The sequence below is a fragment of the Psammomys obesus genome, unplaced genomic scaffold, assembly GCF_907164565.1.
Source record: "Psammomys obesus unplaced genomic scaffold, mPsaObe1.curated_primary_1811, whole genome shotgun sequence".
Lineage (NCBI taxonomy): Eukaryota > Metazoa > Chordata > Mammalia > Rodentia > Muridae > Psammomys > Psammomys obesus.
Window position 1 is genome coordinate 1,133,329 of NW_026587382.1, and position 23,154 is coordinate 1,156,482.

General features: G+C 47.4%; 1 protein-coding gene across 5 annotated transcripts in view; it reads left to right on the forward strand.

Annotated features, from left to right (window-relative positions):
- The window catches only part of LOC129673901 (uncharacterized), a 68,865-nt gene extending 45,723 nt beyond the window's left edge, over positions 1-23,142 (forward strand). The window contains exons 1-5 of one of the 5 annotated variants that reach the window (XM_055603762.1): positions 11,584-11,756; positions 15,338-15,471; positions 17,504-17,644; positions 18,060-18,141; positions 22,924-23,142. In XM_055603762.1, the coding sequence (XP_055459737.1) occupies positions 22,936-23,142 (207 nt within the window). In that variant the 5' untranslated portion in view covers positions 11,584-11,756; positions 15,338-15,471; positions 17,504-17,644; positions 18,060-18,141; positions 22,924-22,935. Of the gene's footprint in view, positions 1-3,173; positions 3,188-10,732; positions 10,787-11,583; positions 11,757-15,337; positions 15,472-17,503; positions 17,645-18,059; positions 18,142-22,923 lie in introns of those variants that run through there. The other 4 variants (XM_055603760.1, XM_055603759.1, XM_055603758.1 and 1 more) reach the window with 4 other exon arrangements.
- Positions 23,143-23,154: the final 12 nt, after the last annotated feature.

Here is a 23,154-nt window from a genome sequence, read left to right on the forward strand (position 1 = left end):
AAGAAAGAAAGAAAGAAAGAAAGAAAGAAAGAAAGAAAGAAAGAAAGTCCTCATCGCACCACCACCACTAATCACTTTCTTACAAGTTTTCTTTTTCTGGGCATTTCACGTAAGTGAAATCAAGCAGCATGCAGGATTTTGGTGTTTTGTTTTGTTGTACATCTTTCATGTAGTGTAGTAATTTTGAGATACATAGATACACTTATAGTCGGGTGTGTCCGTGGTTCTTTTTTTTTAACTGATGATACTATCCCATTGCACAGATAGACCACATTTGGTTTATACATACATCACGTGAGCATTTAGGTTGACTCTACTCTTTGATTAACGCTACTGTGTGCGCTCACAGACGCGTCTGTGTAGTCCATGCTGTCACTTCTCTTACCTGGAAAGTAAGCCATTCTACTTTGCTTAGAATTGCTGGGTCACGTGGAAAACTCGGGTTTTTGTTTGTTTGTTTTTGAGACAGGGTTTCTCTGTGTAGCCCTGGCTGTCTTAGAACTCAGTCTGTAGAGCAGGCTGGCCTCAGATTCAAGAGATCTGCCTGCCCCTGCCTCCCGAATACTGGGATTAAAGGCCTGTGTCACCACCACCAGGCCAGGTTTAACTTTTTAAGAAACAAGTAAACTATATCCAAAGGTGGCTGCATCATTTTGTTTACCTTCCTGTACAGCAGAGACAGACAGACAGACAGACAGAGAGTTGTGCTGCCTATCCTTGGCAACGTTCGGCTGTCTGCTTCTTTTCAGTGCGGCCTTCTGTAGTTATGAGGTGCCGCCTCACTGCAGAGCAAGGTATTTTCCAACCCTTCTCTTTCTGTCCACACTGCTCCCTTTCTGCCAGTTTCTAAGCTAGCAATGCGGTTTATGCTGGTCTCCCTCTCCCCTCTTCACCAGTTCTCTGCAAAAGAGAGCTGCTACAGCTTTGCCAGATCCAGAATTCCGTCTTTTCCCTCGCAGGGTCGGCATCATCTCTTACCCACGTTTCTGCCCCTAGACGTGTATTTTAGCCGCTTTCCTTGCCGGTTGTCCGCTCTGCAAACCTCCCTTCCAGCGGCTGCAGGTTAATAGTTAGAGTAGCAACATGCAAAGGAAGGGCAGGCATGGTGTGACCCCAGGGAACTCTGCATCTTCGGCAGCAGCCCTTCATTGTCAGGTGGCTGTGAGCCAGTCCTGTAACTCCTCAAAGCCCGGTTCCTTCATTAACCTCCCCGAGCCCCTGTTTTCTCATGAGCAAAATGAGCTAATAATAGAAGCTGAGTTATAGAGTTGTTCTCTAATAGAATTAGCATGGAAAGCCCTTAGCATGATGCCAGGTATAGGGAGAGCACTCAAACCAGTGTTAGCTTAGAGTCTTAATGACTGTGTTATTGTTATGGCTTCTTATGAGCTAGCTATCATTTGGTCCAGTCACATGGTTTGCATAAGGATCACGCGTGGCTGGGAGTGGGGAAACACTTTGAAGAACACTCCCTGCAAATGGCAGCTACCCACATTTCTCTTGCTTAAGGGTAAGTGGTTCAGGATTGCTCTCCTTAACAGCTGTGAGTCCTGAGAAAGTTATTTACCATCTCCCCAGATCGGTGTGTTCATCTGTACAATGGGAACACACTTACAAGTTCCAGCAAGAAGGATGCCCTAAGAAGGGGGCTGTTAAACTAGCAGTGCTGAGTCAATTGTAGTTTTCTTGTTTCTTTTTTAAATTTAACAGTGTATCATCTGTGTTTGCTCTCCCTAGATTGCTTCTTTAAAAATTTTCATTGCAGTTTTATTAAGTTATTTTTAGCTGGGCTGTAGTGGCTCACCCCTTTAATCCCAGCATTCCCCAGGCAGAGGCAGGTGGATCGTTGTGATTTCAAGGTTACCCGTGTTCTACTGAGTGAGTTCCTGGACAGCCAGGGCTATGCAGATAAGCTTTGTCTCAAAAACAAACAAACAAACAACAACAACAAAACATTACTTTGTTTTCGTTTATGTATGTGAGTGTGTGAGGACATTCGCCCTGTGTGCAGGTGCCTTTGGAGGCCAGAAGAATGCAGATCTCCTGAAGCTAGATTTGCAGGTGCTTACAAGTGGCTGAAGTGGGTGCTGAGAACCAAACTTAGGCCCTCTGAAGCAAGCGCTCCGCTCGTAGCTGCTGAGACACCTCTGCAGCTGACTGAACTCCCCACTGACCCTACTCTGTGTACAAACAGAGGCTGCTGTGTTTACAGAGCAGGCTTCGCCTCAAGCTGACTGGCTTTAACCTCAGCTCCACACTTCCGGCTGCAGGCTTTAGGACGGTCACTTCTCTCATAAAGCAGTTCATATTCCATGGGGCTCTCCTGTGTATCGAGTAAGATAATATAGATTACCTTATTGGTGTTTGGCCTGTGCTAACTGCTCTGTAAATGACAGCTGTCACTGATTATTTGGAATGCACTTTGCCATTCCTATTTTATGATTCACAGCAACAGATCTACTGTGTTCTTTGCCCGTGTCGGACATGACACCTTGTCTGTTCCTCCTGGTCATCTTTTCTTCCTGCACCCACCAGGTCATATTCTTACAAGGCCATTTTAACCTCTGACCCTTCATAAAACTGTCACTTCCTAGGGACTGGAGAGATGGCTCAGCTGGCAAAAGCGCTGTCTGTTCTTCCTAGAGGTCCTGAGTTCAATTCCCAGCCACCACATGGTGGTTCACGACCTATATACTGAAATCTGTGTCCTCTTCTGGCGCAGAGGCATACATGCATGTAGAGCACTCAGTGCATAAATAAATAAAATCTTTTAAAAAACCAAACCAACCAACCAACCAAACAAACAAACAAACAAAACCCTGTCACTCCTTTCCCCACACTTTCCACTCATGGCTTGTTTTTCTTTTCTCTGGAAGCCTGTGGTTTCAAGCCTGCCTGTAATTCAATTAAGGTCTTAACTGTTATTAAACATTTTTTATTGTTGTTTCCTCAGTTGAACTATAAGATTTCTTCAGCTTCTATTACAGTCTCCCCCAGTCCTGCTTAATTTAACACAAATTATCAATGATAAAAGATCAAATACGTAAAGCAATAAAAGTTTAACACAGGGGTTCTCCCGTCATCTGTGTAAGGCTCCCAATTCCTACGATTCTGACCAAAATTGCTTATTCTCAAACACAGCACAGAGTGGAGAAACGGGTGGCTGATGAAGACTCCCCAAATCAAGGTCAGAGCTGCGTGAGTTGGTAAAGCCTGCCTTTCTGGGCACTACAGACCTTGTTTTTATTTTCCTCTGACTTCCCGGTGTCTCTCTGCAATTTCAACCCCTTCCTCCAGTCTCAGAAGGACTGCCCTCTGAAAGCCCTCCTAGCATCTCTCTGCCTGGCTTTAATTTCTGAGGAAGGACCTCCAGGTTTCAGAATTAGCTTTTTCTTTTTCCCCCACATTATTTCTTTGGTGCAGTCTGCAGCTACGGAGGATATGACTATGGCCAGATAACTTCTTAGAATAAAGCAGAGTTAACCCTTTATTGTGTTTCCCCTAAGGGCTCGGGGAAGTGGTATCTTAAATCCAAAGGCACACATTTCTAATGGCAGAATTTAAAGGAATGGTCCAGGAGCATTAAGGAGATCTCAGTGAGTGAAACTGGGTATAAGAATGAAGGGAGCACCGTGGAAGATTTCTCGGTGCCCCTAAAATCTCTCCCTCCAGTCCATTTCACTCAACACCATCTGGAGATAACCAAGAATAACAATAACCGACATCTATTGGGTATTTTGTCTCGGGCACTATTTGTACATAGCCGCTCACAGTCATTTATTCCCACAATGCTTGAGGAAGAAAACTACCATCATTACTCCATGCCACGAGGTCTGGTATAGACAAGTTCTTTTTCTAAGGTCACAGCTTGCTGGCGGCAGAGTTGGGATTCAGACTCAGGCCGTCTGACCACGAGCCCCTCCACCCAGAAGTAGCTCTCACCAGGTGCACATCTGGGGAAAGCAGAGGTGCACACTTTAAGAGAAAAACCCAGATGCCATCATAGCAAGCAAGGTGATGTCCCTCTGCCATGCTGGACACTGCGTAGAGTGAGGTGCTGGCTCAGCTGAGGCGACCTGACCTTCAGCTTGCCTCCAGTGCCTCCCCCTCAATGAGGCGGGCTTCCTTAGCCCTTCCCCCTTGAATAACGGATTTCCTCTGATTGCCATTTTGCTTTTTTGCCTCTGCACTGCCATTTATTTATCACCTCCTTTCTTGCTTTGAGGCTATTTATATACATTGTCACACAGCTGAGCCCTTGCCCATTGCTGAGTCCTTTGCTTAGCTGACTCCTACGCATTCCTTAAGATTCTGCTCAGATCTTTCTGCATTAAGTCTCCTGCATACCCAGACATATCTCTTTTGTATGCACCCAGCACCTGGTATTTATCCATCTCCATTATTATAATTGATTATAAATGTTTACTTATCAGTATTTCTAACTAGGTAAACCCCAGATCCCAGCACCAGGAAAAAAATGCCTTATGTTTCCTTTTCTATTTTTAATCTCTGGTATGTTGCACAAGGCACACAGTGGGTACTTACTCAACATTTTAATTTTTAAATGAATGAATTCTCTGAGTCGGATGAATGTCAAAGACGGAATTGCACATCTAAGGTATTTTCGATACCTTAATATGTTCTGCACTTAGTAGATTCTTGATAAATATAGCCTGATGGATGAATGATTCAAAAACAGAACAGGCTCTCAGGTTCAGGTGCGGGGGATGTACAATGAGAGGTAGGTGGCATTCAAGGTTGCGTATTTAAGCGTGCTTTCAAGTTGGAGATGTAAAGAACTGGAACGAGTGAGGGGGGAAAAGGAGGGGTGTTGCCTGAAGTTCCTTTCTTTTTCTGGTGTTTTGAGACAGGGTTTCTTTGCATAGTCCTGACTGTCCTGGTCCTTGAATTCACAGAGATCTGACTGCATCTGCCTCCCGAGTGCTGGGATTGACCACCATCGCCTGTAGTTTCTTGGCTAAAAAGTGCAGTCCGATATTCACACTCAGGGTCCCATGACTCAAAAGACAGTATTGTTGCTGTTATGCCATATTGTTAGGCTTTCAGAGGAGAAGGGGACCAAAGAATCAAGGGGGCCTCAACAATGAGACTTGGCTAGAGGAATGGGCACTGCATGAACTGGAGTATGTATGGACACCTTCAGGCAGTTCTGTCAGGAAGGAGAATGTAACTGACTGATGAAGGGAGAGACTGGAATCAGGACTGTCTTTCTAACAGTCCCGACTTGGAGAACAGAAAAACAATAAAATGATTAAAGGAGGAAATTTTGGATACTGGTGACTGGGAATATATGGAATGAGAAAGGTAAAGTCATGATTACACCCAGTTTGGGGCCTACGTGAAAATACAGGGAATTAAGAATGGCAACTCGATCTTGAAAGATGGTAAATTCATTTTTTGACCTCTTCCTGGAGACAAGCTGAATAGTTAGAAATCCAGCATCAAATTCAAGCGAGGCCTGAACTAGACCTTGGGGTTGCTGGTCATATGCAAAGAGGGAAGGCCAAGAACAGGAGAAGAAAGAGTCAAGGACCTTAGCAAGCACCCGCAACGAGGGACAGGTGGAAGAGCTTACGTCAGAAAAGAAGACAGACCCAGAATAACGTCCCTGTGGGACCTGAGAACCAGAGGAAAAGGCTGAGGTGGGATGGTCACTGTTGGGACTGGCAGCTGGGTTAGGCTGTACGGAGAGGGTGTTTCGGTAGCCTGGCTCGAGTATTCACAAACAAGGAAACCACTGAGTTGCTTGCCTTTTGGGTAGACTTGGATGAAAAGGAAGAGGAAGAGGGCATCAGTTTAGATTTTACTAAAGAAAGATAAAAGCCAACTGAAAGGGAAAAAAAAAAATCTTTGCATAGTTCTCCCAAGGTGGAATGAATCAAGACCAACCGTAGAATGTAGGGGCAGTAGGGTCAAAATTGGAATCATTTCTACGGGAAATGACACAGACAGCGATGGGAACACAGAGAAGGGTCACTAGGTAACACGAGACGAAGTTCAGCTTATGCTGCACCGTCCGGGATCCATTTTCTGGCTTAAGATTGTTCTAGTGCTGCCTGGCACTAGGACAGTGCAGAATGTGGAAACAAATGTACAGTTACACACAGGCAGCAGGGATTTCCACGGCCGGGTAGGTGGGCAAGAGTTCAAGGGAGCTGCCGGAAGAAAGACCTGCATGCAAACCATAGTGGTGAAAACAAAGTTGAAATGGCTGGATGGCAATTCCAGAGACACTGAAAAGAGGTTGTTCATGTGGAATGGGAAGAGCCATGAGCAAAAACTAAACCTGTGTAGATAAAGGACAGGACTCCTAAGGAAAATATCTGGAAGGTAATCAAATGCGGGCAGAAGAAGCATCCAGAATTGTTGTTTTGGGGAAGTTAAAAATTCAAAGTGAGGGCCTGGAGAGATGGCTCAGAGGTTAACAGCACTGGCTGCTCTTCCAAAGGTCCTGAGTTCAATTCCCAGCAACCACATGGTGGCTCACAACCATCTATAGCAAGATCTGGTGCCCTCTTCTGGCGTGCAGGTGTACATGCAGACACAACACTGTGTACATAATAAATAAATCTTAAAAAAAAAATACAAGCACAAGTGAAATAACAAATTAGTGGAAATTCACAAGGGAAGTGGGGTTCTAAGGATCGATCTGAGGAACTAGTGTAAAAACTGAGGCCACAGCACAGACAGCACCTGCCTGGCTTGAGTTAGTCCCTGGGTTTGATACTCAGCCCTGGAGAGGTGGCTCAGCAGTTGAGAGCACTGCTGCTCTTCCAGAGGACCTGAGTTCGATTCCCAGCACCCATGGTGGTTTAAGACCATGTTTAGCTCCAGTTCCAAGGGATCCAACAGCCTCTTCTGGCCTCTGAGGGCACCGGGCAGACATGGTGCGGATATACACACAGGCTGACTATCCATACACACAGTTCTTGTTGCTGCCATCCGTTGTCTTGTTTTTGTGTGTGGAGATGAGGAGCTTTGGGGGAAAGAGGTTGAAGCATGTGGAGCCCTTAGGTTGCCCCTTGTTAAGCCACGTAGACTACAGTCAGATTGGAAAAGGCGGAGAACAGCATCAGCACCGAGTCAGCCATTCAGAACTCTGGAGCACGGCAGGCTGAATGCCACACAGCTGGAATTTTAGAAAATATGCTGATGGAGTAAGTGACACGGCCGTACAGGGTGGAGCGTGAGTGTTTCCTTCTCAGGGGTTCCGGGTATCACCTCACGGTCCATCAGAATTCAGATGATCCGATGCCCACTCTCTGCAGAGCGCTGATGGCTCCAGGAGAAAGGGCAGGAGGAAAGGGGTCAGGGAACATAGGCTCCTACGTCACAACAAAGACAGCCCTCTATGAATTTTCCTGGAGACCTGTTTCTCCTTCATGGGCAGCCTAAAGTAGAGGTATCTGGGCTGCCTCACTACGGCACTGGGCAAGTGACAAGATGCCATTCCATTCTAGCCCTGCGTGCTTCAGTCCGTGCGGCCTTTAGCATTGAAATTCACCGATTTTGAGCACTGAGGAGGGCAGACCGGTAGTGAATGCGGGCTTGCTGAGGGCCAGGGCCCCACAAGTTTGCCAGGAACTGCTGTAACTCTGACACCAGCTGGCTGTCTCGTTCAGGCCTGCTAAGTTTGAATTCCATGGTTCCTAAGGCAACTAACTGCCTGTCTCTGACAGTCACTAAGAGATATTGTTGGGAATGAGCAGTCCCTAGAAGTTAGGACAGCGCTGTGCTGCGCAGGACTCAAATCCTAGTCCCTCGGAGCCTGGAGAGATGGCTCAGTGGTTAAGGGCACTGCCTCCGCTCTTCCAGAGGACACAGGTTCAATTTGTAGCCCACACATGGTGGCTCACAGCCTTTGTAACTCTGGTTTCAGGTGATCTGACAGACGCCGCCTTCTGGCCTCTGTAGGCACTGCATACATGCGGTGCACAAGCATACATGCATGTAAAAAATACATGCACACACGCATACAAATATATAGAGAGATACAAGCATACATGCATATAAAAATACCTGTACATATAAAAACATATAAAACAATAAATATTAAAGAAATCTGTTGTCTGAGAAACCAGATAGATTTCTCTCAACTATAGTCTTTAGGCATGCTTATCAAGAACTGAAGAAACAATATCTCTTGTCTCTTTAACTTGAAAATAGTTGTCCATGGCCAGGCACTGGTGGTGCACACCTTTAATTCCCACCACTTAGGAGGCAGAGGTAGGCAGATCTCTTGAGTTCAAGGCCAGCCTGGTCCACCTAGTGAGTTCCAGGACAGCCAGGGGTACACACAGGGCTACACAGAGAAACACTGCCAAGAAAGAAAAAAGAAAGAAAGAAAGAAAGAAAGAAAGGAAGGAAGGAAGGAAGGAAGGAAAGAAAGAAAGAAAGAAAGAAAGAAAGAAAGAAAGAAAGAAAGAAAGTCTCATGAGAAGCAAGGGTCAGTGAGAAAAGTCAAATCTACATGGTGAAAAGCCTTTATTATTATTATTTAGATTATTTAGCAGTTTTGCCATTTGGAGGAAGGAGGAGCTCACAGAGTTGCTGGAGTAGCAGAGACATCAGGAGGTTCCTGCTTACAAGATGCTTTTGGAAGGATCTCGCCATTATCCACTGGTGTTTACACATACACTGGGTCAGGCCCTTCTACACCAAAGGCAAGTCTTTGTCCAGTGAGGCCAGATGTGCGGAGGTTAGAAAATTCAGAGAGCAAATACTCTAATAGAAGAAACTATTGAGCAGAATAAGTGATATTTTAAAACGCTTTTCTGTGCTGTGTGTAATATAGCTAAGCTAACATTACTGCGAAGCCACTAACCTTTACATTTCCCGATCTTTAACGTGCTTAAGGTCTTGATGCTCTTGCTCTTACCCTGGTGTTTTACATGTGATCTTCAGCTTCGTTTTCCCTTCCAATTCAGTAAATAATTTTTGAACTTTAACACGTGGCTGCATGAGAGCCTAATGCCTAGCAAAAAGCAGTTAAGGTTTTTTTGTTGTTTTGTTTTCAAATACGTCATTGTCATAGTTTGTTGTTTAGCTTGTTGACTGACAGTGACCTAAACTGGAATACCCACGCTGTGCTGGGAGGTTTTATGTCAACTTGACACAAGCTAGAATTATCTTAAAGGAAGAGACCACAATTGAGAAAATGCCCCCAGAGCTGGCGCGGTGGTACATGCCTTGTAATCCCAGCGCTTGGCAGAGGCAGGTGGATCTCTGTGAGTTCAAGGCCAGCATGGTCTACAAAGTGAGTCCAGGACAGCCAAGGCTATACAGAGAAATCCTGTCGAGAGAGAGAGAGAGAGAGAGAGAGAGAGAGAGAGAGAGAGAGGGAGAGAGGGGGAGAGAGCACAAGAATGCCTCCATAAGATTCGGCTGTGAGGCATTTTCTTAATTAGGGATTGATGGGGGAGGGCCCAGCTCATTGTGGATGGGCCTGGTGGTTCTAGGTTTTATAAGACAGCAGGCTGAGCAAGCCACGGGAGAGGGAGACAAGCCGGTAAACAACACTCCTCCTTGCCTCTGTCTGCATCAGCTCCTGCCGTTAGGTTCCTGCCCAGTCTGAGTTCCTGTCCTGACTTCTTCAGTGATGGACTACACTATGGAAGTATAAACCAAATAAATCCCCCCCCCCAACTTGATTTTGGTCAAGCTATACGATCTATACAATCTATACGACCTGAGACCCTTTTCCTTACATTTGCTATCCCAAATGTCTCTTACATGTTTCTAGTTTGGTTATCTTTTCTCTGGTTCAAACCTGACCTTCCCTTGTGCCTCTTTGACAGAGGTTCTTGGCTATGTTGAAGCTGATTTCTAAAACCAAAAGTTGACACACACACCCCAATTTTATTGCTTATCTGGACTCCTTTTGCTCTCAGGTTTATATCGTTCAGACCTACCTGACTCTTTTAAATATATAAACTCAGTCTCAATAGAACACAGAGAGAAATATCTTGCCACAGTTGTTCAGATTCTAAGACAGGGAGGAATTGTATGGAAACCCACATGGCCAGTCATTAGTTCTGAGTAGTCTGGAAGGCAGTGAGCGAACTTTACTATGTAGGGTTCCATTATAACCATCCTTTACAACAGGTTCCTTAAAAGGGAACCACAAGGAAGGTTTCCTGTTTTATAGGCAGAAAAGCTGAGGCAGCAGTGGCTGTCCCGGTTAAGTCCATGGGCAACAGAAGAACGGATGTAGGTCTTTGGCTATGTTGCTTGCTTCCACCTTAGAGGAGACTATGTATGTACCTTCTCAGGTCCACAGGATTCACCCAACCGTGTTAGAAAGCTTTGGACCAGTGCACAGAGTTGCAGAAGCATCTTTAAGACCGACTCCGCAAAGTACAAACTCAAAGATCAGGAGGGTTTTGTGGCGAGGGCAGACAGTAACTATGGCTGGTCAAGGCGGTAACACCGTCCCCACAAAATAACCGTGCGTTAACCGGGATGTGGAAAAGTGCAGTCTAAATGAGCTAACATCTCACTTCACTGGGGTAGTGCTGAACCGGCTTCGAATTCTCTACAACAAAGCTCTTCCGAAGAATTAAGGGGGTGAGTGGTACTGCGGTTGGGAGCAGCCGTGGGGGCCGGGGCAGAGGTGCTCCCTTGGAGCTTGGTAGTGCTGGCCAGGCAGGGCGGGGCGGGGCAGGGCCCGAGGTGAGGGAGACCCCGCCGAGGATGCTGGGGAAGCGGGAGAAGGGTGCGAGCCGAGGGGCCTGCTCTGCGGAGGGAAGAAAGCCGTGCGGCAGAGGTAGAGCACACGCCGAGCGGCGGGCGGGAGGGCCGGCAGAGGCAGGGCGGAATCGCGGCGTGGGAGGCAGCGGCGTGGATTGGGGAGTAGGCCCGGGCCCGGGCGGCGGGCGAGGGCGAAGGGAGACCGGCTCCTTTAGCAAGCTCCGATTAGTTTCTGTCAAAGATGGCCAAATTCCACTCTGCCCTTCCCCCTTCGGTGGCTCCCGGGACGGCCGGGGGCCGTGGGGAGTCCGGGTGAGTGAGCGCCGGGAGGAGGGAGAGGGGAGGACGCGAACCTCCCCCGCCGCACCTCCCGCCCCGCGGGTCCTGCGGGAGGATCTTTTAGTTGAGAAAGAGGGTTCTGCGGCTTTAAACCGGGGAGTGGGCGTCACCGCGGGGGGACCCGGTGACTAGCTGGGGCGGGGCGGTGGTGGGCGGGGCCATGCAAAGCAGGGGGCGGGGCCGGCGGGGCGGGCCCTCGTGCAGCGCGGGGGAGGGGCCTCCGGGTGGGCGGGGCGGGGGCGGCTTCTCCCGGGTCAGGCGCGGGAGGGGGCGGCGGCGGCGGCGGGCTGCTACCATCGAGCGCGTTTGGGGAGGGGGGCGGGTGCCATTCCCCCGGAGGGGGCGGGCCCTGGCGGCGGCGGGTCCAGGGCCCCATTCCCCGCCGGGCGGGCCGGGGGAGGGGCGCGCCTCCGCTCGCGTCCGAGGCGGGGCCCTCGGTACCTTTCGTGGCACGGTGCGGCTGGGGGGAGGGTCGAGGGGAGGGGGAAGGGGCGGGCCCGGGAGGGGGAGCCGGAAAGGGGGAGGCGCCGGCGGACAATGGAGCCTATGTGTGCCTGCGGGAGTGGGACGGCGCCGCCGCCGCCGCCGGGGGGAGACGCTGCGCTGCCGCTGCCGCTGGCCCCGGCCCCGGCCCCCCGGGGCTGAGAGCAGCCCGGGACCGCAGCCCCCCCACGCCCGCGCCCGCCCCTCCCCCGCTCCGGCCCGGGGTAAGTGGCCCCGGGGAGGGGGAGGGGGAGGGGCGGGCCGGCGCGGCGGGGGCCGGGTCCGCGTGCGCGTGTGGCCGGGGGGCCTCCGGGGGTCGGGGGCGCTGGCTGGGCGAGTTGAGTCCGGAGGAACCTGTTGGGGGAGGTGGGGGTGCCTCAGGAGCTGGGGGAGAGAGGGACCGGGGCATCTCTCGGGGGTTTTAGAGGTTGTGTCCCAAAGCCGTGCCTGGAGAGGTTACCTGAGGGGAGAGGACCGTCTCGGGGTCCTGGGATGGAGGGGCGATGGAGAGAAGAGAGTGCGCGGGAAATTAGGTATTTCTGGTTGAGTTTGGTGGGCTCTCCAAGACCCCGGAGATGCGTAGAGGAGGAAAAGGGACTCCGCAGGCCAGTGACTTGTTGAGGGGTTGGGGGAGGTGAACGCCTAGAGGAATGTCTGAGTTGTAAAGGGTTCCAGCAGGTGAGTTGGCGATGTTTAGGTCACTGAGTCATTGTGGGGGTCGTAGAACACACCAGTGATTTTCAGATTGGATCCCTAGACGCTGAGTGGCCTTTGAAAGTTGCAAGGACTCTTAAGATGTCACTGGTTAAGTGTTGGGTGAGCTTGGTGAAATGGAGATAGCCTAAGGAAAACAATCGCACAGTTGGTTGGTAGTCCAGAGGTAAGAGCCAAGGCCTGTAATACTAGTATTGTCGGGGAGCTGATGTTAAGGCTGCCAAGGATGAGAAAGAAGGCTTGAAATCTGTCCCCCGAAAGCCTTGGTCTGCTGGAGGCCAGGAAGAGCGCTTCTAAGTACGGATTCAGAGGCTAAGATGGGGACCTAATAAACTCATTAGACAGGGTTGAGAAATGGAAGTAAATATGCCTCTGTGGAGACAGTCTCCAAGGCAGGATGCAATGTTAGACTTTAGTTAAGGCAAACACAAGCCAATCCCTGGCAGTGACTTCAGTGGGGAAATGATTGAGTGGCCGTGTAGAAAGTCAGCGTGATGGAGTGTTTGTTAGCATTTGATATATTGTGGAATTAAGTGCTCGTTTGGGCCACAGAGATTTGGGCTCTTGTGTAGGGAACGCAGTGATGAATTAGTTATAGCAGGTAACGAGAGTAGGTAGTGAAATAGTTGAGAAGTGGTCCCAGAGGATGTCAGAGAGTCAGGCACTTTAGAACCTGTGACTGGAGGTGGTTGAGCATGGTTGGTTGGTTTGGAAGTTTCTGACTAGACACCAGTTGTTGGGAAGTTCAGTATGAAGAAATGTTTGGGTGCAAATCTAGTAGTGGTGGGGACCAATAACAAAGTCTTCTTTCTTCTCTTGAAAGAGCTCTACACTGTTTGTAGAGATGGACTAGGAAGAGGTTCGTTAGGTGTTGCAAACATGCTTTGAGAAATGGGGGTTCCATTAACTGGTGCTTTGGATGAGCTGAGGAAATGTGGAGGTGTACATAGGAGATTTGATAGTTTTACAACCTAGAAGTTGGATATTTAGCCTTAAAAGTCTTTGTAATCAATGTTCTGAATATAATAGTTTCAAAATATATGATAGATAGATAGGAAAGTCATTGGTCTAAAGATGAAAGCACAATTTCTGTACAGTTTTCTGTTTTTAGGGCAAGTACTATGGAACTGGTTCTTGAGCAAAAGGAATGTTTTGTCCTGGATTCTGGTTAACGAGGACAAGCAAAAACAAACAAACTTACTTACATACATTGGAATTTCTTCTATGGGTTATTGCCCTGTGGCCTTCAGAAATATCTGCTTTTGTAAACCAAAAGAAAATGCCAGAGGCCAGACCCAGGGCTTCCACAAGTTCCGTGACTAGCCAGATACTGAATGGTGAAAAGCCTTGAACTTGGGATCAAGTCACTGGGTGACTTACTTTGAACAAGTTTTGGTGTTTTCTTTGCCTGCCTGTGAAGGTGATGCTGTTCTCACACTCGGAGTTGCCTCTCAGCCTAACCAGTTAATGCCTGTCCGGAAAGTTCTTTGAACACCGCCAAGGATGAGAGATTATGTACTATAACTTTTTTTTTTTAAATCCTACTTTGACTGTTTCACAAACAGACCAGATTTAACTTTTGTACCACTGTAGTAATATGTTTAATCAAAGAACAAAAAGAGATGTTTGTACACTTGTATTGGTCTGTTGTGTGAATTTAGGATTTTATATTAATTTTGAAAGATTAGTGTTTAGTTGCAAGGCAGTGATATTGATGGAAATTGTAAATATTGAGCAAAAGGATATTTTAAGTATTTTAAATTGTAAATACTGTGCTGACAGGGAGTGAAAAGGTAGGTGCTGGCCTAGGCTACAGAAGCCCTGTGTTGTGGCCTAAGGCACAGGCCTTGGTTTTCTGCCTAGTCCTCTTCAGGTAGTGTGGGGAAAATGACTTCTCCTCTGCCTTCAGGAGTATGATGGGAGAGTCTGGCAGCTTTTCTTGTTCTAACTCTGGAGTTCGTAGTGTTTTTCTGTCTCAGTCCACTCTGGCAGTCAGCTGATGCAGGGTCCCACCTGAGAATGTTTCTTACATGCATGGAATGAAACACGTAGAAGTACAAATGGGTTGTCAGATGCCCCTGCTGACATGGTAATGTGTGCGCTTCTTTGTAACACACTGAACAATGTCTAAAGAGGCTGTGATCTGGAAGTGGGGCTGAGGGAACAGCACGTGTCCCTGTGTCAGTGTTTCTTCAACAACTAATAGGACGTGAAAATGTGTGGCGGCACTGTTGGTGGCACAGGATGGCTGACGCTACTCCCACTGTGGAAGGCTATGCTAACTTCATTACTTACTTAGAGATCAGTCAAAATGATGATCTGTGTCACTCCCGGAAGGCCCCCTCTTTCCTGTGTACAGCAGACTCCTTGAGAGCTGTGAATCCTCGAGTTAACCACCCTAGAACAAGTGATTCTTATTTATTTTTTTTTTTAAGACTGTGATGTTTGAAAGTTTACCTAAGGCCGCTTACATTTTGAGCTCTGCGATATTTTTAAGAATCTCCATCATGCAGGGCGTACGCCCAGCACTCAGGGAGGCAGAGGCAGGTGGATAACTATGATTTTGAGGCCCGCCTGGTCTTCAGAGCCAGGCCAGGCCAGCTAGGGCTATACAGAGAAACAACAAAAAACAAAGCAAAAAAAAAAAAAAAAAAAAAAAAAGAAAGAAAGAAAGAGAGAGGGAGAAAGAGAAAGAAAGAAAAGAAAGAAAACAAACCATCTCCATCATGCTAAGGACAGGGGCATGGAGACCACATGAAAAGCCAAAGACCATTTTGCAACCTGTGAAGGCCATTCCTGGTTGTGGAAAAGGTGAAAAACAAGAATTCAAAGAACACTTCTTTGTTCCAAGTTCCCTAGTCACCATTAGCCTATGTAGCCCCCCCATCCCCCACGTTTGCAGTCCCTTATCTCTGACTTGTATTTAAATGCTTCATGGGTTTGCCGCCTTTCCCCATTTTTGACTAATTGCTTTGTTACTAGTTCTCCTTCCAGACGTGCATTTGGCCACAGTGCAGTGGGGAAGGGGTGGTTTTCCTTGGAGTCAGTGTGAATATGGGTATGAACTTTTCCTTTCTTCTTGTCATCCTAGGACTGAATGTGGGACTAACTGGTGTCGCTCCTCCTTGACCTAAAAATCCCTGTGTGGTGAGGGTGACAGTTGTCCTCTGTAAGTCCCTCCCTGCCCCAATGTAGAAGAGAAAAGCAAAGTGGACATCCTGAAAGGTAAAAACCTCACCTTAAGCTGTGACTTCTGTGACTGAAGCTTGAATGTCTATTGGATTTTTGTCTCTCTAGAATTTCTTGTGAGGTAAGACTGGGCTGCTCTTCATTCTAGAAGTTTCCCAAAGTGAAAGTCATCAAAGCAGGTGCAAGCCCCAACTACAAGTGCTGTCACGGTGTGTTTTGTGTGACCTGGGGCCTGGTGTTTGACTTGAAGCAGAGGGCTGAGGAGAAAGGCAGACAGTGAGAACTGAACCCAGCATTTATCATGTCCCCTTGGGTTTGTGGAAATGTGAGCGAAGAGTTGCAAGCTCACTGTAATACGTCGATCAACCAGCATTTTGTTGGTTTTTTGCTGGGTACCAGGTGCTGAGAGGATGATTGACACTGTCCTCAGGGAGTTCCCTGTCTAACTAGCACAGTGATACTGTTTTCAAAGTGTTAAATGGAGTGACTATTGTGCCCAGGGGCCTGGATGACATACAGGGGGTAGCAGGCAACCGAGGGAAATTTCACAGAGGGGATATGTGTGTAAAATACTACTCTGGTAGCCATTATTCTTTAGGATAGTAGTGACAGTTTACTTTGAACACTTGAATTTTGTCAGAATTCTTTAGCTCGATATGAATTTTGTTTCCTTAAAGTTTAGTAGCCATTGAAGGACAGTTTTTGCCCCGTGAATACTAAAACACACAGTAATGTTTCATGTGAACTGAGGTTTTCTGCATGGGCCCACTGAATCATTGTTTTTCTCTGCATTCTGGAGAGAGGTCGGCTCTTCCTTTTGTGTACTGGAAGAAGCCGTTTCGTTGTTGGCAAGCCAGAAGTTAAGAATGGGCTAGGAATGGAATCTTAAGACCTTTTAGTTCCACATTCTAAGTCTGATACTGTGCCTTTTATGGAACAGCAGTCATAGCGCAGAGATGAAATTTGTTAAACATGACATAGCTCTAATAAACTTGACTTTGGGGAGCAGGGAGGTGGGAAAGCATCCTTGGAAGAGTTGAAGTCAGGATTTTGATTCTGAGCTCAGTCCCATTAGTTTGTGACTTAACTTGAAACTTTGCTAATCCTACAAAGCACGCGTTTAAAGATTCCCTAAACAATTTGGCTCTCAAACCATCTAGAGCTTTGTTCTCCCTTGCCATCCCAAAACTGTAGCTTCTGCACTGAGGTGGCTCAGCCTGTAGAGGCCCCTGTGCCAACTCTCACAATGTGAGCGGAACTCTCGGGCTAGAACCCACGTAGCAGAAGGAGAAAACTGACTCCCGCAGGTCTTCCTCAGACCTCTACACATGCACCGTGGCACACATACACACACACGCACACATAATCTAAGTAAAATAAATGGGTGCAATTTTTTTAAACTATAGGTTTTTGGCAGAGTGACGTCTACAAGGACAGACGTTGGAAATTGTTCAGGCTCCCGGTTTTCTCTAGTTCAGCACATCGCTCTGCACATAGTAGGCACTGAATAAAAGCAGGTTTGTTCAGTCTTAAGCTCCTGCCAAAATGTGGAAGCTTTCTGGCCAGCTGTTGCCACGTGGGGTTGTAGCTGTGAGTGACCCTAAGGTTGTGAATTCAGAAGTGCACTTGGCATCTTCTCTCTGTGCACCGTCATAGTCAATGTTTAGTCTCTGTATTAGGAAGAAGCAGTAGAAGCAAAAATGTGAGCTCTCTTTTTTGTTGGAAATGAATGGTATTGGGCTAATAATATTTATTATTATTATTATCTAACCTGCTATGATAATCAATAAGACAGACACCAGTTAGATTATATAATTGCCCTGTATCACCTTGGGCTGGACAAATAATTCCACCTACACCATCTCAAGAACCTCCCCATTCACTTCCCAGCCCCCATCCAATCCCGTCTGCTTTAACCATTCCCTTCAGGCCCGTCTTCCATAACTCCATAAATACTTGTTTATCCTTCATCTGGATCGCTTCTTTCCACGATGCTCCGGAGTCCTTCCTCTAGCCACGTGGTTCTTTTCCAGGATAACTCATACAGTCTTCCTCTTCTCTGTTCCAGTCTGTGTGCTTCCCGTGATTCTCCTGTTCCAAAGCCCTCCAACTGGCCACGCCTACCCCATTCTGCCTTGCCCAGGTTTAGTCCTTTTAATCAGCCAATCAGGAACAATTTCTTAGGCAAGGTTAAACAGCAGTACTTGAGGTACGTGACAGTTTGCTGGTAGACAGTAAGAATCTCGGCGGGGGCAAGCGATAAACAAATACAAAGCACCAGACCATACTCCAGCATCTCTTTTTGTTTTCATTAAATGCCCAGAAACTCCAGTAGAAAAGTTCATTGTATTTGCCCTTAATGCATTTAATACAGCATCTGAAGACAAAACATGTAATTGGGAAGGAAAAAAAACACCAAAGACCTTGAAATAGCTACAGTATATCTGTATATACCATTTAACAGTTGGGAGTTGATTCTGTTTATAAGTGAGATGGCAGCTTCCTCTTTATACCCTAGAGTATATAGGAAACTGTTTTCCCCTCAAGGTCCTTAGTGGTTGTCACATTGATGTTGTTGATGTTTTCAGACCTACTTCAAAATGCCCCCCTTTATTCTCTTCTAGGTGAGGGTCACCTTTGAGGAAGGGGCTCCTGACTCCTCACCCCCAGGATGAAGTCTGCAGTGTCCTGACCCTTGGGGTTTGGGTGAGTAGACTCAGATGAAAGCGTGAGAAGTAGCTGAGGAATGAGATCCTTACAAAAAGCTTTATCTTTTCTCAACAGTTGATGCTTTTTCAGTCATTCAACCCTGCCTCCCACCCCCACCCCCCAGCCTCTGGCTACTGCCATTCTCTTACCCGTTTCTGACTTCAGCTTGTTAGGTGTTTGTGAGAGGGTATGGTATTTGCCTTTCTGTACCGGTCTTATTTAATGTCCTCTAGATTCATCTATGCTGTCTACAAATGAAAGGATCATAATGTTTTTTTGTGTTTTTTTTTTTAAGGCCAAATAGTCCCATTAGGGGAGGGGGGGGCTTGCCATAGTCTTTAAATCTACGCAGTCATTGATAGATGCTCAGATAGATTCTGAATCTTAGTTGCTGTTAAGAAGTGTGCAGTAAAGCTAGGGTTGGTGGCACACAGCTTTAATCCCAGCTCTCAGGGTTAGGTTTAGGGAGGCAGAGGCAGGTGGATCTCTGTGAGTTCTAGGACAGCCTAGTCTACAAAGAGAGTTCCAGGACAGCCAGGGCTACACAGAGAAACCTTGTCTTAAAAAAAACCCCAATCAATCAATCAATCCATTGTGCAGTGAGGACTGGATGTAGTAGCTCAGGCATTTAATCCTAGCACTGGGGAGGCAGAGGTAAAGGCAGGTGGATCTCTCTGAGTTCAAGTCTAGACTGGTCTGTATGGAAGGCTGCTGTGAAGATACCTGTTGGGCATACTCATTTCCTCTTCTTGAATAAGTTTTTAACAAATACCGAATGTTCCAGGCTGCTTAGTAAGTGCAAGGAAGGGAAGGATGAATAGTAAGTTAGCCTTGCCCCCTGCTTCACGGAGCTCATAGTCCAAGGCGAAGATGGATGTTGCACAGGTGATCATATAATGACCTACACAGTTAAAAAGCAGGAGGAAAACTCTGGGGAAACCCAAGGCCTCTGAAGACTGTGATGGAGGGGTTCACGTAGTGGACGGTTCTAAAGGACCCTTCTCCCAAGAAGAAATAAGTGACTTCATGCTAGGTGGGTGGAAGAGGCATTTAAGTGAATGGGAAATAGTTCTGGAAGGAAGACTATACCAAAGTGAATAATTCATGTTCAGTCCTGGCAATTTTGAGCCATCCAGGGAGGTGTCAAGTAGCAGTTGTTCGTACAGGCTTGCAGGGCGTAAGCCAAGTCACATGTGTGAACGTGGGAGCTGCTGGCAGGGTGGGAACTCAGTTACGGAGAGGTGAGCCCAGGGTGGAGTCTTGTGGGAGTCGGTGGAGAAGAGTCTCAGGATGCACACACATGAGGAACAGCTGGAGCAGCAGGAAGAAAGTGCAGAAACAGTAGTCCTGTGGTCTGGGCTTAGGCGTTAATTCACATGGTGAACGGTGAACGGCAAGAGAACATTGCGCCTCTTGTCACGTTCATAAAGAATCTTGGCTCTGCAGGAAATAGAAGGCTATCTACTCTGTGTGTGTCTCTATAGGTACGTGTGTGCCATGGTACATGGTACTTCCCGAGGAAGTCAGAAGACAACCCCTGGGGGTTGGTTCTCTCCTTCCAGCACGTAGGTCCCAGGGATCAAACTCAAGGCTTGGTGGCAAGTACCTGCTGGGCCTATTCTATGTGTTTATTTAAGTGCTGGAAGGATACAATGCTGATACAAAGGTCTGAATGCTAATTGGAAAGATCTGATGGACATGGGAGCTGGAAGGGATGGCCAGAGAACAGAATAAGAGCCCTCAAAGGCAGTGACCCTAGGCATGAGCCACACCACCTGTTGGTTAGCTGTGCTTTGGGGGAAATGGCTGGTTTCTCTTGTTATTTGTTTTGAATATCACGAAGGAAAAAGGAATGGGTACTTCCGGGGAAGAGGTTTGCTAGCTTAGTATGGGGATGCCCCACTTGGTGAAATGTTTTCTTCCTATTAAATAATAGCCACAGACAGGAATTGCAGCACTGAGGACCCAGAAGTGGGAGTCCATGCAAGTTCCGGGTCAACATGGTCTACGAAAGCAAGTTCCAAACCAGCTGGAGCTGTAGAATGGGATACTGAATTAAGACAAAGCAAACAAGCAACGTAAAAGCCAGGAGCCCACAAACCAGGGCTAAGAGGGAGGGAGGAAGATGGTGGGTGGGGCAAGTAGAGAAGGTTTGAAGCAGAGCCTGGCAGGAGGAGCCAGTGAGCTTGCTCCAGGGCCGTGCTCACCTCAGTGAGAGTCAGTGAGGCACTGCTGTGTGAAGAAAATCTGAGGCCAGGGCCCGACCCCAGCTCTACTGCCAGAAGCGTGACCAGCGACTTCGGTGTGGTTAAGACAGGATAATAATAGCTGTCCTGTGGGGTTGCTGTGAGTGAACTGGCGTGTGGATACACGGCTTACAACACGCCTAGGGCTTAGTGAAAATGTCAGGTATCCTGAGGAAGAGAAGGGAGAAGCATGGAAGTAGATCTGAGGAACAAAGGAGGAGTCCTTGATTTAGAGGGAGTTCCCGCTGTCACTGTGTGGATTCTGTGGAAGACCTTTTCCAGTCCTCCACCTGCTGAAGAGCCCAATTTGATCTTCGTGGCTGTCATAAGACATTTGGTAGGTTTGGTTCACTTGTTCTTGCTCTCAGAGAGGCAGGCTAAAACTCGGCATCTTTTCTCTGAACACCTCTCTTAGGTCAGGAATTAGAAGCCTGGATTTTCTTCTTAGTCCTTGCATGAGGCCTCGTACTTCTTTCGGCCTCGGTTCTGTCTGTCCAGAAAGTAAGGTTGGGAAGGTGAGTTTGGGGGGTGGGGGGAGTTGCTGAGAGCACTGACGGTTAGAGAAACCATTTGTGTGTGTCTGTGTGCTCTGGTTCATTCAGGTGGAAAATACCTGTCAATCAAGGTCGGGCAAATTGTGAGAATAAGACACTGTATGTGGAAGTACTTTGAAAATAAAAATGTTTTATGTTCATGCTATCATTATTAGAAATAATCTTTGCCACCAGCTTATCATCAGTGCCTAGCAGATTAATGAGGCAATCTGATATTTGCGATGTATTTTGCATTGCTTGGGAAGAAGGCTGCAGATCAAATGCCAGGTGTTCCTGTTCTCTGGGAAGCTAACAAGTCATGGAGGACCCACCTGTACCCTTGGTACTCATGCTGAGTAGTATAGAGAAACCAGAGACCTCAAAATTAGGTTCTTGTCTTCAAGGAACCCCATCCGTCCCCACAGGGAGGAAAGCACACAGAGGCTCGCTCAGTGCTGGTGGCCGTGGAATGTGTGACGGGACAGATAGTACCAGGACAAGACAGTACCAGACGTTGCGCAGCGCATAGATGATGGCTGCTCCCCTTTGCCGGAGGGAAGCCTTCGGCTGTGTCCACTCAGGGTTTCTCTGCTGCTTCTATTTCACCAATGATTCTGATTTAAAAAAAAAATAAGAATGTAAAAAAACAGTTTATGATCTTAATTTGTCACATTTGACAGCTGTAGTCCATTCTATGATTTAAACTGTAAAAGAAAAAAAGATAAAAGGTTTGGGGGGATAGAAATACGACCTTAAATGTAATGAAGATCAAGATGTTTTTCAGAATGCTGCTTCTTGAGCCCAGCATAGAAATGCTTCAGAGTATCTTTGTCTAGTTCTCCATCCTTCCTCTTTCACTAAAAAAGAAAAAGGTGTAATTGTGTCTACTCAAAACCTCCATAAATTCCCTTCCCTGGCTCAGGTAAAAAAGTTGGACCATTGGAATGCCTAATTGAAGAAGTTTTGTACGTGCCAGTTCTCATACCACCACAAGTTTAACTAAGGTTCCTCCTGATTTCGTCCAGACTCTGAGACCCAAGATAAGTGTGGGCTGTACCAGCTGAGCTGTTTCTAGCTCCTTTTAACCTTTCAGCCACTAATCTGTGCATGACACTTTCCTCCTTCAGTACCACACCCGCTCAGCAAGAGAGCAGCAGGGAGAGGAGCGGGAGGAGCAGGCCATGGTGGCTACTGAAAGATGGTCATGGCTCCTGACTCCCTCCAGGCTAGGCTCCCCTAAATAAAGAGCTTTTTTATTGTTCCATAGTCAGGTTTGGGAATATTTCATTGACCTTTATGCTCTAAGTTAGCCTTGCAAATTGGCTCAAAAATATCTTCACCTTCAAAGATACTCTTTTACCTTCAAAACTGTGGCTCATTGCCATGCTTGCTCATGTCCCTGTCACTAAGGTGAGAACACGGGCACAAACGAAATCTGCATAATTTAACAGAAGAGCCTTGGAAATCGGGGGCAGAACTGATTGTATTAGTATTAGCGTGGTGTTTGCTTTCAGAAGCATCTCCCTCAGTGCCCCATTGCCCTCCAGCCCAAAGAGGGAAGGCATCAGTAATTTGCTACATGGAATGGAGTTGGGATGGGTTTGTTACCTATCTCTACTCCTGTTTGCCACCACAACCCGAACAGCAGAGGTCACTACCTAGTGAATTCAAAGCATCATCTGGAAGAGGAGCCAGATAGCCCACGGCCACTGAGACTTTTGTATTCGGAAATAAACACAAGGGAGAATAAATGGCTACAGATGACATCCTCTTTCCCTCCTTCAAGCAAAGGTCGTGTGGATGGGAGGCCTGTGTGCTGACCAGAGGCCCTTAGTCCCCGTCAGTTGCTTGAGCACCTGAGTCAGTGGCTACAGCGTGACTGTTCCCCTTCTCCTTTACCCAGCATGCCCAGCTGTCGCTTGCCGGGTTAATCCTGTTGAAAGGTGTTCTCTGTCTCTGTTTTTACTCCCCCCTTTTCCTTGTGTGTCCTTCTTCTGTAGTGTGCCCTGGAGATGCGAGATTTTCCTTCGGCGGCAGGAGGCGCACACTCAGAGAATGCTGGAAGTTCAAGGGGGAAGGACCCACTTCCACAGCGGAGAAAAACGAAGAGGAAAAAGGCGAACGGGCAGCCAGCGCTAAGGGACATACCAAGCCAGCAGTGGGCGACTGCCTCTGCCCTGAGCGGCTTCTGGTGCTGCAGCCCGAGAGGAACTCGGTGAGCCCGTCCCAGT